The sequence below is a fragment of the Vanacampus margaritifer genome, chromosome 5 (genome assembly GCF_051991255.1).
Source record: "Vanacampus margaritifer isolate UIUO_Vmar chromosome 5, RoL_Vmar_1.0, whole genome shotgun sequence".
In the NCBI taxonomy this organism is placed as follows: domain Eukaryota; kingdom Metazoa; phylum Chordata; class Actinopteri; order Syngnathiformes; family Syngnathidae; genus Vanacampus; species Vanacampus margaritifer.
The window spans coordinates 22518744-22533094 of NC_135436.1; the positions used below are offsets into that span (position 1 = coordinate 22518744).

The 14351-nt window shown below is 39.5% G+C and overlaps 1 protein-coding gene across 1 annotated transcript in view; it reads left to right on the top strand.

Moving 5' to 3' along the window:
* Window positions 1–14351, top strand: part of map3k10 (mitogen-activated protein kinase kinase kinase 10) — a 30957-nt gene that overhangs the window by 13931 nt on the left and 2675 nt on the right. Inside the window, exons 2-10 of the mRNA XM_077566054.1 lie at window positions 6939–7119; window positions 7188–7336; window positions 8968–9143; window positions 9294–9540; window positions 10188–10310; window positions 10381–10519; window positions 11899–12011; window positions 12092–12402; window positions 12762–13290. Coding sequence (XP_077422180.1) covers window positions 6939–7119; window positions 7188–7336; window positions 8968–9143; window positions 9294–9540; window positions 10188–10310; window positions 10381–10519; window positions 11899–12011; window positions 12092–12402; window positions 12762–13290 — 1968 coding nt within the window. The remainder of the gene's footprint in view (window positions 1–6938; window positions 7120–7187; window positions 7337–8967; window positions 9144–9293; window positions 9541–10187; window positions 10311–10380; window positions 10520–11898; window positions 12012–12091; window positions 12403–12761; window positions 13291–14351) is intronic.

Sequence of the window (14351 nt, forward strand, 5' to 3'; positions counted from 1 at the left end):
ATGGGTTTATCTGGAATTAGTACAAGATGTAATGACAGTACGAATGTTGCACATGCAAGCAATGTGGGGGTGGGAATCACAACATTTCACCTACAATCACCAACGAAGCGATTGTGTGACTGTTGCGATACGTGTCGATATGCGTGTTTCTTAAAACCCTATATAGCCTTGAACCATGAAATATATGAGAGAAAATTCAGATTCTTTGTAAATGGTGTATTTATTGGTCCTTTTGAACAAACTAACCAAAAAAAAAAAGACTTTTGATTTGTGTCATATTTGATACATGCGGTCACAAAGTTTGTACATTTATAACTATCAAAAATATAATAATAAACAGACATATCAAGCATATTAGCATTTCAAAAATCCTACTATTAATAAATATAAGTGTCTCCTTTCTCAATTGGGGTGATCTTGCAAGGTCGCTGGGAAAGCCATCAGCTGGGTAATACTGCCCTCTAATGGATTATCCGTGCAATGCATGTGTCAGATTGTATACGTCGGGGTTTTAATGGGGAAAAAAAATATTCTACTCATGAAATAGAGGGCTCAAAATGTCTTGTATTTAATATGATATGTTTGCCGTAATTTACATATATATATATATATATATATATATATATATATATACACACAGTGTATTTATATAATATAAAACTGAACATACATAAAATTACACAAGCATTTAGATCGTTAACACAAACTTTCAAGGTAAATATTTACTTAAATGACACAATCATGTAATGCTATCAAAAAGAGAATCACAATGTAGATTGAACTGCAGCAAAATGTGACAAAAGCTGTTTAATTCTTTATTTAATGATGTCATTCCTATTCTATATGTGTAGAGTGGAAGCGATTTGGCATTTCCATTCATTCCAATGAGAAAATATGATTTGCAACACTGTATAAATATTTTGCAGTGTAGTGCTTCCTATAGCAGGTGTGGGAGCAATGCAAGCATAAAAATACAGTCTGTTAAATCAGGTTTGAAAATATTATCTTATTTCATTTAAAGGCTCATTAATAAGTAGTATTGACCCATAATGTATTCATAGAGGTGGCGGCCTGCATATTTAACAACAATGAGTTAGCAATGAGTGAAACTATACCATTTAGAGTTAATATTTAGTCCCAGCACTGATTCAAGGGCAAATTTCTTGCTTGATTTGTTTGTGAAAGGCTGTAGCAGAAAAGTAGCGGGAGTCATTGAGACACGACGTTGCGACGTGCTGCCAGCAGAAGGACAATAGCTCTCCCTCCGGTCATTTCTCCTCTTTTCCTCTGCAAGGCCGCATCTTTTCATCCCCTCATTATATCCTCCTTTCAGCCCGTGCACGTCCCTTCTCTGCCCAAACGTCCTTTTCTTACCCTCCTCCTCTGCCTCGCCCCCGTTTCCCAGCTGCGATATCTCGCCCTCCTTCCGTGGCCTTGTTTTCTCCAGCTTTCACGCGCATCCTCATCATTGTCGCCATCAAACCGCCAACACTTTTGCTTTCTCGTCTTCTTGCCCCGCCCTGATCACCGCCTGCTTTTTACACATATAATCCACCACATATATATATATTTTTTTTTTTTGTTGTTGTTTCTGCAGCTTGGTTTGCTGTGATGGGATGTTCACTATATTATACATAAAACAGACATTTGCACATGTAAAAAAATCATTTTTTTAAAAAATTTATTTAAATGCCATTTTTGCCATACATGTAGTTAGGATTTGCACGCATGTGGCCCTCCGGTGAAAAATTGTGGGCCACTCCCATGCATGTTTTAGATGCTTCCAGTTGAGTTGTAACACTGTTCGCATGTCAGAAGAGCCGATTGTCAAGTGATCAGTGGGATGTGATAAAGTGGAGCAAAAGTGTTGGAAGACAGTGGGAGGTGGTGCATGAACTTGTTGAGCCGCTGGCTTGGCACCATGGCAACCCGAGCTCTTTTTTGCTGCTCAATCTAACCATGAGCGTAAATTCCTGGTTATAAAATGTTCATGTGGTGGGATTGCGTAACACACTAGCGCCATAATATTAGGTACAAGCTTGGTGACAGCATCTCGGCATTCTATTTTTGTGTATGTTTTAATGTCCAGTTTGAAGTGTCTTGTGCACCAACAGACATTATAAGAATACTTCCATATATTCTTTATCTGTTTATCTGGGAAATTACGAATATTACTGCGGCCTACTGAGCAGTTGTGACAGTCTTCTTCATGTATATACCTATGCATGTGTTTTGCTGACCCCTGGTGGCCAAGGTGAACACACTACAAGGAGCGGCACATGAATGCATGATATCATGCTGCACAAACTGCTTCATTATTTACATTCTGTTTAATTACTACTGTATAATTGTATCCTTGAGCTGTGCACATTATTTTTTTCAGAACTTCCATTACTTAAAATTAAAGGAGCAAATAATAACGAGAAGGTTTTTGATCGGTGACACGCCCGCACATTTAGCCAGTGTGACCTCCGCCCTTGTTACCATAACAACAAAGTGATGACGCAGCACTTTAGCCAAAACAACACGTAAAGTTGTTTGACATGTCCTTCCCTCACACACACATAAACTACATAAAGTCTCGGAATCCTCTTAGTTCAGCAAATGACACTACAAACGTTAGGTGATAGAAGAATTCCAATATTCAGAGACTCTGAAAAAAAAAAACAGCTGCTGCTTGCCTCTTAACTGATTCACTCCCAGCCAATTTCACAGAAGCAATCCCCTTCACTCCCAGCTGTTTTACTAGATTTTGACTGATTTTGCAAGGCCAACCGAATATTGTGTTCTATTGCTATAAAAACATGGAACCTACCAAAAGAAAGATTAAAGTCTCTTCATTTATCAGGAAAAATATATATTTCTATCTGTTTCCGTTTTGCAGCAATTAGTATTAGAATATAGCTAAGTTTCATCATTATTCACAAATCTATTTAGAATCGTGAGTAATTGTTTTGTTTTTTTCAACATGGCCCTGGTTGATATATTTTTGCTCTGCTGCCACCTGCTGGCCGTTTGTGAAATAACTACCATTTCTTCAACCGTTCTTTGCAGTTAACAGGCTGCATCAAAGCCTTCTCTATGCTTTAGCATAAAAAATAAAAAAAACTATAAATATGTCTTTGGGACACTTAAAACATTTAAAATAGAACATATTTATACGTTTTTATGAGCAAATTAGTTAATTAACTGGAGCACCTAAGAGAGAGCTTCATACTATATTGTGCTTTTTTGCTTCCCATGACTCCAGAACTAAAGCACCCTTGGGCTACTCTCAGGTGGAAATTCAATAAAACCTTAGTGGAAATGAAAACATTCCAATCCCCATACACACATAATATATACTCATTGATTGGCTTTCCTGCTCCTTTGATGTCGTTATTCACACTGAAATAGCACACTGACAGGAAAGAGGTTCCCTTCCACTGCAATGTAACGTTCATTTTTTTCTGTGGGGTGGGCTCACGCTGTTTGCTAATGTGTTACCTGAGTTGAATGTACTGACTCACCATGTGAGCACCACTGCTGTTGTTTAACCAGTGACTCAGGTGTATTTCTCAACTCTCAGTTTGGGTTCATCGTCCAAGGATGAAGAAAGTAAAAGTAGCGAGTTAATGGTTATGTCAAAACGGGACTGAATAGTCGGCGCAATGCAAGTCACAACATGTTTATGATAGTGGAGCGGACATACTAGAACTAAAATGGAACATGATTTAATGTTATCATAAGTTGTTTTTAGGTAGTATTCACATGCAGGGGGAAGGAAAAAACACCAGGGGGCAGCAGTGCGGCAGTGCCTCCCTTGCTTACCCAGACTGCATATCCCTGTTGTTTAGTATGGCAAAAAGAGCGTCAGATTGTGAGCCAAAACTGCAGATGTAGATACCGTCATTTTATTTGTCTACTCTCACTGAGTGGATTTGTGGGTGGAGTTTGCATGTTCTCCCCGTGCTAGCGTGGGTTTCCTCCGGGTACTCCGGTTTTCTCCCACATTCCAAAGACATGCATGGCGGGTTAATTGAACACTCCAAATTGTCCATAGGTGTGATTGTGAGAGTGGATGGTTGTTGTGTGCCCTGCGATTGGCTGGCAACCAGTTGAGGGTGTACCCCGCCTACTGATTTAAAGTTCCTTTAACGCCACTCATTTTTTTAACCTGCAATTAATTCCCGCCCCTTACTTGGAAAACCTGTACTGGGCTATTCCAGTCACAACGCAACAAACACGTCCACATCAAAATTTAGCAGTAATAATAATGCATATTTTTGTGGAGACTGGAGTCAAGTTGTATTTTACAAGACATAATTTCACAAGTTACTTCATGTTAAATATTAGATAGCTCTTAATATGAAAAGAAAAAAGCACTGAACTGTCACAGTCTTACAAATGCAATTATGCCATCTGGTGGCAGCAAAATGACCAACACAAATCAATATCACTCTCGTTTTTATAGAGTACATCTTTTCAATTTTAACTCAATTTTATGAATTATTATGAAAGTACTGTATCAATGACTAAAAGATGCAGCCATATTTTTATTAGTTCAATATTTTTTCCCACTTATGTTAAGAGTATAAAAACTTAGAAAAAAATATTTTATTGTACATTTTATTTTCCGTTTAGAGCAGATATAAAATGTGCGATTAATCGTGAGTTAACTATTAAAGTCATGTGATTAATTACGATAGAAAAAATTTATCGCCTGACACACCTATTTATTACTTTTTGATTGACGTCTCATGTTGAGTTTCATATTGTGCCAGTGGTCATAATGTCTTATATTACAGTACTCATAATATTTTCCATCTCTATCAAAATATGCTGTGTTGCTTCCCACGTTATCATAGGTGTTGTTTATCATTACTGGACTAAAAAAAGAAAAAAAAGAAAAACCTGATGCTTGTGAATGCGATCTTAAATATGTTTTCTCCACTTGTGAAACTACAACAATGTAGAACTAGACCAGCACATTAATTCATTAGCTTTTCCCTCCACCTTGTCAACATGCAAACACGTCTCTCGCATGCGTCCAGAGAGAAGAAGTCGATCCCCGAGGAGGAGATCAGCTGTGTCTCTGGCATGAAATAAAAAGGACGGCTGGAGGACTTGCTGGTATTAATAAATGAGACGCGGAGGACATAATCATCTGTTTTGCTCTGGTTCATGTAGTGCCACTTTTGACACAGATATGAATACACTTGTTGATGTAAATGCAGCATATCTTTTCGTAAGTCACAGTCTGGCAATAGTTTGACTGTGAAGAACGAGAACAGGTTTCTCCGAGAGCTTGTGGACAGAGAGGCACACCTTTTATCACGTAAAGGCTTTGCTGTGTGTGTTGAGGACAGCGCGTGTGTGTGTAAACAAAGATTCTGCTATTTGTGCGTGCATGTGTGTGACGGGCTCCGCCACCCTTTGCATAAGCCTGCAGATAAGCGTGAGCGCGAGAAGCCAGCCTCCACCTGCCTCCCAGTACTTGCCAAGTGTGTACACTCCAAATATTTCCATAGCTGGCTCGCACGCGGAAATGAAGGAGGAAGTCCTCGAGAGGGGGAAAAGATGGTAGTACATCATGCAAACAACGCGAGGCTCATTATTATTGCGGTTGTAGTTTGCTGTGGTGCAATCTCCTGAGTCAGCAATATTTTGGAAACTACAAAAACTATGGATATTTTGTTATTTTGTATTTTTTAAAGAAATATAGCGGGGGGGGGGGGTTCCACTCCCAGCTGTTAACTGTCAAATTAAGCGTAAAACAAACAGAATGACATGTTGTGTATTCACAACTCAGGAGTCTATTTAGCCTCATGCTAACAAACAATGCAAAACATCATAGACGCTAATGAATAAAATCAGCGTAACAATATTATAAGCCTTTAGCTAAGGATATTTGAGATGGGGGAGCAACACACGATGACAGAAAATATAACCATTTTCACAGGAATTTATTCTTTATCCTCTGTGAAGAACAGCTAATATTTATGTGGCTCCTAAAGAGTCTCTCAATGTGTATCTGTATGTCTGTATTATACCACACGCACACACACACACACGCACACACACGCCAGAAATTTCAGCATAATGTCAGTTGAATTAAAGCAAATCGTGGCAGTTTTGCAAAGTGCAATATTATAGAGTGTTATTTTGCCTATTAAAAAAAAAATTTTTTGAGGGAGCTGGAATTGATAAATGTAATTTCCATTCGCTCCAAACGGAAGATGTAAACTCATTTGAGATGCAATTTTTTTGGTCCGTTTTATATGTAGACCTGTTTATTTAAAAAAAAATAAGAAGAAGAATAATCACAATTTGATTTTTTTTTGCAAGTTAATTTTTTTCTTTAGTTAAGTTTAGTTGTTTAATTAAGAAAACAAAAGTATTTTTTTTTCTAATGTTTTATCTATTTTTAAAATTATTTTTATCCCAAAAACTGTTATTTTAATGTTTTTTCTGTTCTAAATTACTATACGTGTACTGTATATGCATCTATTTATATTTTTCATGATTTTATTTTTATTTTTTTATTTTGTTGAACTAATACTTTTATCACGATGTGCATTTTGATAACAGCTCAATATGTGTTGCAGTCTAGTTCTACACCTGTTCAACCTGGAAAAACAATATATTTATTTTTAGTTATTTTTATTAAGTTTATGCATTTATTTAGTTTTAATGAGTATATGTTTAAAATCAAAGTAATAACTCACCCACAGTGAATAAAAAATTAGCATTATTATCTTTGCAAAAGCAGAATTCAGGAAAACAACTCTTGTACTGGATTATATTATTTTGTACAGGTTTTGCCTTTTTTTTATTTTTATGAGTGTTACAGCAAAAACCTTAACCATATAAGAATTTAAAAACTGTGAGTGCACATGTTTGAGTTATTTGCCGTTTGTGTCACATATTAAGTATCCTGTGCATTCTTCCCCCTTCAGTTCTCATCCTGGAGCCGGTGGAGCGTGACGACCTGAGCGGGAAGACCCTAAAGATCACCGACTTCGGCCTGGCGCGAGAGTGGCACCAGACCACCAAGATGAGCGCGGCGGGCACGTATGCCTGGATGGCGCCTGAGGTCATCAAGTTGTCTCTCTTTTCCAAGAGCAGCGACGTGTGGAGGTGGGTTCTGCACTCCTCTTTCTCTTTGTGCGTCACATTTGAGCTTCATGTTGTGTTTGTTGTCACAGTTTTGGAGTGCTGCTGTGGGAGCTGCTCACCGGCGAGGTTCCCTACAGAGAGATCGATGCGCTGGCTGTGGCTTACGGCGTGGCCGTGAACAAATTAACGCTCCCCGTCCCGTCGACGTGCCCCGAACCTTTTGCTCTGCTGCTAGCAGGTAAGCTGGACCACCTCACCGCTACATTGGTGGCAATTTAGATGATTTGATGGATGGCCCATGCGTGTACAATACATCATGGATGATGGCTATGGATGATGGATGTATGATGGATAGATGGATGGATGGATGGATAGATGGATGGATGGATGGATGGATGAACAATAGATATGGATGGAAAATAGATATAGATGACAGATGGATGATGATAGATAGATTCATAAATGGATGGATGGATGGATGACAGATAGATGGATGGATGGATGGATGACAGATGGATGGATGGAAGGATGGATGGATGAACAATAGATATGGATGGAAAATAGATATAGATGACAGATGGATGATGATAGATAGATTCATAAATGGATGGATACATGGATGGATGGATGGATGAACAATAGATATGGATGGAGGGATAATAGATATAGATGGCAGATGGATGATGATATATAGCATACTTGCATAATGGGATGGATAGATGGATAGGTGGATAATAGATATGGATGGATGGATGGATGGATAGATGGATGGATGGATGACAGATAGATAGATGGATGGATGGATGACAGATAGATGGATGGACGGATGATGGAATTGATGGATGGATGGATGGGTCGACAGACGAATGGATACTAGATATGGATGACAGATGGATAATGTATATATGGATGTATTGATGGATGATGAAATTGGTGAATGGATGATGGATGGGTGGATAGATAGATATGTATTACAGATATTGATGATGAATGAATGCATATATATGGTTGGATGGATGGATGGATGGATGAGCATCTGGATAACAGATATGGATGATGGATGGGTGATGGATAGATGGACACATTTGATACAGTATTAACATTCCATTTTTAAAGCCAATTCACTATTAAATCAAAAATCAAAATAAATAATAATAATCAAATAATTGACTGCACTAATGTCCTGTAACTGAATTTGCCTCCAATATTATAGATACAATAATAAATTGATCATCTTGCCATCGCTGTATGCTGATACAATTGTGTCACGAAGCACCTTCACAACCCAACTGCTTTTTTCCAAGCCCCGTTTCACACTTTGTCTCATAAAAAGCGTCAATCTACTAACAAAAATTTCCTCCCTCATTTTTTTTTGGTGTTCATCCATTAAACACTTTTTTCACGTCCTGGTTTCGCCTGTCTCACTTTCTTCTCTTCTTAACTTTGTGGATCAACTGATAAGCGAAAACCTTCACTCAATGAAGGAGTTCAGTGGGTCACTATGACTTGAGTGAGATGTTGGATCAAGGTCAGCAAATATGTGAAGGTGTGAAGACAGTGGTGTCGGGCGACGTTCTGTCCGCTGTGTTTGGCTCAGGATGGCCGCCATATGTCCACTTTCGGCCATTTTCTCGCCTTTGTGGAAAATATGACATCACACCATTCATGTCTGTGTCCGTTCCTCATAGGCACTCACTGGTAGGGCTGAACAATTTTGAAAAATGATCTAGCCGAGAATTTTCACCCTCAATATGAGGTTTGCGATTTAATATGCGATTAAAAAAAAAAAGTCAGGGTCCTCTTCCGATGTATTTTTTTTAACAAACATAAGCAAGCAAGTCCGTGACATGAGTTAATGCAATCCCTCAGAATGCTGGAGCCCAAACCCCCACGGCAGACCCTCCTTCACCAACATTCACCGGCGGCTGCTGGCCATCGAGCAGTCGGCCATGTTCCAGATGCCCCTGGAGTCCTTCCACTCCTTGCAGGAAGACTGGAGGCTGGAAATCCAGCAGATGTTTGACGAGCTGCGGGCCAAAGAGAAGGTGCGAACCCCCCTCAATCTCACCTTGTCAGTACGTGCCTGAGAGATTTCTAAAATCAGGAATCACCTTAGCAACAATCAGCAGGCGGAGGTGTCGGAAGAGGCGCTAAGAAAGACAAAAAAAAACAAAAACGCTTATCTTTCTCCACAGGAGTTGAGATCTTGGGAGGAGGCGCTAGCACGGGCGGCCGAGGAGCAGCGGGAGCAGGAGGAGCAGCTGAGGAGACGAGAGCAGGAGCTGGCCGAGCGCGAGATCGACATCGTGGAGCGCGAGCTCAATATCATCATCCACCAGATGTATCAGGAGAAGCCCAGCGTGAAGAAGAGGAAGGGACACTTCAAAAAGAGCAGGCTGCTCAAGCTGTGCAGGGACGGCAACAGCATCAGTCTGCCCTCTGGTGGGTGCGACCAAGTATTACACCTTGACAGACAGCACTTTTGCATGTGTTCTACTAAGCCAAACTACTTTTTTGTTGCCATTTTGCCCTCAAATGATGAATTACAGCCTCAAAATGTTTTTTTTTCAGCTCAAGACACAAGCTTACTACAATATTTAATATATTCTTGTAACATGGAGAGCCCCTGTAATCACATCATATGTGAAATAATCAACAAGCCCTCAAAATATTATTTTTATTTTCTGTAGTAGTAGCTTTAAAGCGGATGTCAACACAAATATTTTCTTAACAATAATATGTTCTATGCAGCACCACTAGTCTAAACACTGTATTGTGATTAATATTGTGTTTTTGGAATATGAAATGAGCAGCAAAAACTACCTGTTTTTATCCATCTCGGGGGCGGCCATTTTGCTACTTTCTGTCAACTTAAAATGTGAATGTGACAAAATGGCTGCCCCCTGAGATGGCTCAAAATGTGTGAATTTCTCTTTAATGCTATTGTAATGCTACAGTATTTTAAAATAAAATATAATACACAGTATCCGCTAATCGGTCTCTTTCCCTACACAACAACTGTCCACCATTTTGTTTCTGCAAAGTGTATATCGTGACATTTTTATGGATGTGTCTTCATGTGCTCAAAGGCTTCGAGCACAAGATCACGGTGCAGGCATCCCCAAGCGTGGACAAGAGGAAGACGCAGGGCAGCGAAAGCACCACGCCGCCCGCCAGCCCCGGCGTCATTCCTCGCCTTCGAGCCATACGATGTGAGACCGTACGCCGTACACTACTTGCGGCTGTGTATATTAAAGTGTCTTCTGTGTGTGCGTGAGACAGTGACCCCGAGTGACGGCAGCAAGACGTGGGGCCGCAGCGCAGTCTGTAAGAAGGAAGACATGTCGGCGGGCAAGAAGAAAGGACGCACGTGGGGGCCCAGCTCGACCCACCAGAGGGAGAGGGTCGGGGGCGAGGAGAAGTAGGTGGACTGAAGTACACCAACTGGACGTCAAAATGAATCAGCATTTTGATTTGCAGCAGTATTCTTATTTTCACTTTAATCCTTCAATTTTTTAATGCTTTATTTGGATTTATAACATTACTTTGTATTCATTTATTTGTTAGTATTTCTTTTATATCATTATTGCGGACAAGCCGAATGTCGCAACATACTATTTAGATTTTTTTTGGGAGTCGGCTGCAGTGCTAAAGACGGAATTCTACGTCCTATAAATAGCCAACGTATTGCAATACGGTACATTAAATGGTTATTTCTATATTTACTTATTGACTTGTTTTTCATATTTATACATGTATAGATTTCTTTAAACAATTTTTGGCCTAAAACAGATCAACATTATCTTTTTTTTTTCTTTTTTTTTTTAGCAGATGATATTTTTTTATTATGCTTTTAATTATATATGACGGGGGCAGCACGGTGGCTGACTGGTTAGCACGTCCGCCTCCCAGTGCAGAGGACATGAGATCGAGTCCGGGCTTCGGCCTTCCTGGGTGGAGTTTGCATGTTCTCCCCGTGCTTGCGTGGGTTTTCACCGGGTACTCCGGTTTCCTCCCACATTCCAAAAACATGCATGGCAGGTTAATTGAACACTCCAAATTGTCCCTAGGTGTGAATGTGAGTGTGGTTGTTCGTCTCTGTGTGCCCTGCGATTGGCTGGCAACCAGTTCAGGGTGTACCCCGCCTACTGCCCGAAGCCAGCTGGGATAGGCTCCAGCACCCCCGCGACCCTAGTGAGGAAAAGCGGCCAAGAAAAATGGATGGATGGATGGATTATATATGACACAAATCAAACATTATTAGATATTACAAATTTATTTATCTGTTTGCATATTTTTAACATTTTATTGTGTTGTACAGATCAACATGTTCCCTGCCAGTTTTTTTCTTTTACTGTATTGATTTTATGCCCTTTTATTTTTTATTTTTCTCTGCCCTAATTTTTGGGTTTGCTTTTAATTGTCTTGAGTGTCCTTGGGTGTTATGAAAGGCGCTGATAAATTAAATGTATTATTAACACTTAATTGTGATTTTTAATTGCATGACATTTTGAATTATATAGGACATATAATAAACAGAATTTTCAATATATTATTATATATATATATATATATATATATATATATATATATATATATATATATATATATATTATTTTTTTATTTTTATCAATTTATTGCCTAAACAGATCAACATGATCCTTAAACACTTACACCTTAAAGTGTTTGGCATAATTATATCTTGAGAAATTCCGTCATTATTTGTATACTGCAAATTTAAATGAATGTCTTCTTCCTTATCCATTTTTTTTTCATTTATATTTTTTTCATTCTCTCCAGACTGAAATCACTAAGCGAGGGCTGCAAAGTGTGGTCATCCAGTGCCCCAAACCTGGGAAAGTCCCCCAAGCACGCACCCATGACGGTGGGCTTCTCCAGCCTCAGCGAGATGGGTGAGTCGCATATTTGATTTCAACAGGTGGTACTCTCAACCAACCTCCCCTTTGCTCATATCCTCCATTTTGTCCCTTAGAGGAGTGCTGCGAGTTGGAAGAGTCGCCAGGCTCCCTGCAACCCTCCGAGACCAGCAGCAATGGGGCGGCCGACGACTCGGGGTCCCTGTGGAGCACCCCGGGCTCCAGCGCGGCCACCGCCACGTTGGGCTCATCCGGCGCCAGCTCCACTCAGGGTTCTGTGGGACCGGCGGCGGCAGCGTTGAGCCACCAGGACTCGCTGAGACGCTACGGCCAAAGGAAGAAGAGCGACATGCTGCTGCTGGGTTGTGCCTCGCTGCTGGCCTCGGTGGGTTTGGGGCAAGACCTGCTGCAGCTGGGCAGACTGCAGGTGAGGAATATACACGAGTGGATATGAAAAGTCTACACCCCCTCTTTTTTTTTCAGGCCAAGATAAATTGGTTAACCTTAAATTGGTTAAAGCCAGTTATGAGAGGGTGTGCACACTTCTGCAACTATATATATATTTTTTTATTGTTTTATTTATTTTTTTACTTCTCACCTCAAAAACATTACAGGTCACATTAATGTTGGAAAAAGTTTTGAAATTACTTATCTTGGTCTATTTGTTCATATCACACAATGTTGGCATTTGACCAGGGGTGTGTAGACTTTTTATATCCGTTAGTTTTATTTTTTTGTATGACTGTGCAGAATGTGACGTTGCCGCGTTGCGGTTGTCCTCATCAGGTGCTACAAGACGAGCAGGACATAAGAGAGGAGCAGAGGAAGAAGAAGGAAAGCCTTTTCCAGCGCACGGGACGTTTCCGTCGCAGCACGTCGCCACCCAGCAGAAACCTCTCGTTATCCCTCTCCCGCCATCTAGATTCCACGCTTCCCTCCCTGGACCCTTCCCCGTCCGTCACGCTCCTCTCCTTGTCCTCGCTATCGGACTGCAACTCCACCAAGTCCCTCCTCCCCTCTGACCCTGACGACTACCTGTTGACGCCGGGCAAAATGCAAGCCCCGCCCCCGCCGGACTTTTCCCTCAACCCCCTGCTGGACTTCCGGACAGAGAGTTTCAAGAAGGAGCCCAACCAGTCGCTCACACCCACCCACGTGTCCGCCGCTATGGCGGTCAACAGGGGGCACAGACGCACCCCATCCGACGGGGCCATACGACCCCGGGCGCAAACTCTAGTCCACCGCAGGACGCCGTCTGATGGAAGCATGCCCATGCCCCCGCCGCCGGGTGGACCTGCCATCAGAGCAAACAAAGGTAAGGCGAAATCTTTAAGATTCTTTTCGTCCTTTAAATTAATAAATCTTGTCGGATATCTCGCTTTGTCTCTGGCAGAGTGAGAATAACAATATTAGAGAGCCAGAGGAACAAGGTCTGATTTCTTATCCTTGCACTAAAACAAAAGTTGACATACAATACTGAACATTTTATTAGTGAAAATGACTTTTTTCTAACAAATACCATAGGGCTTATTGATAATAAAACAATATTTTACTATATTGATGCTGCATATGAATGAATAGCCCAATCAGGGACAAGCACTCAAGAGAATTACATTGTATTGCAAAAAATAAAACCTAAAAAAATCATAAAAAATAAAAAAAGCATGAAATAAAATAAAATGAACCAAATAGAATAGAAAAAAAATGAAATTATGCCATTGTAACACAATGTAAACTAAATACGAATATATCGCAAAATAAAAGATTGCATGTTTTTTATTATATTTATTAAAATGAATTTAGCTCCCTTAATATTAATTTAGCTAAAAATACGTACAAATATTTTTTTCACAATGCATTTGCAATATTGCTAGAAAAAGTTTTTTTTATTTATGATAGTAACATTTTTATGATAGTAAATTTGAAATATTGTTAAAAAAAAATCATGATTTATTGCAAGTCTTAAAATATATATATATATGTATATATATATATATATACATTTTTTAAATTAATTTAATTACACACAACAAATTTAAATGACAAGTAGAGGATTAAGTCACACAGTTGCAGGAATAAACTAGTAATAATATGAAAGCACATTTATAATATTGCGGGGAATAAAGTAAAAATTTTAAGAGCATAACATTATAATTTTTTTAAGAAAAAGTCTTTATTTTATTACTGTAATATAAAGTTTTAGTTACAAAAATAAACTAGTATGCCCAATCATATGAAAATAAAGATGTAATATGAAACAAAAGTCATAATTTTGTGAGCATACACTGTTCATTTTATTAGAATTAGAATTGCATTAATTTCTTGAACATAACATTGTAATTTTATCCGATAAAAAAAAAAAAGAGTCAACATTTT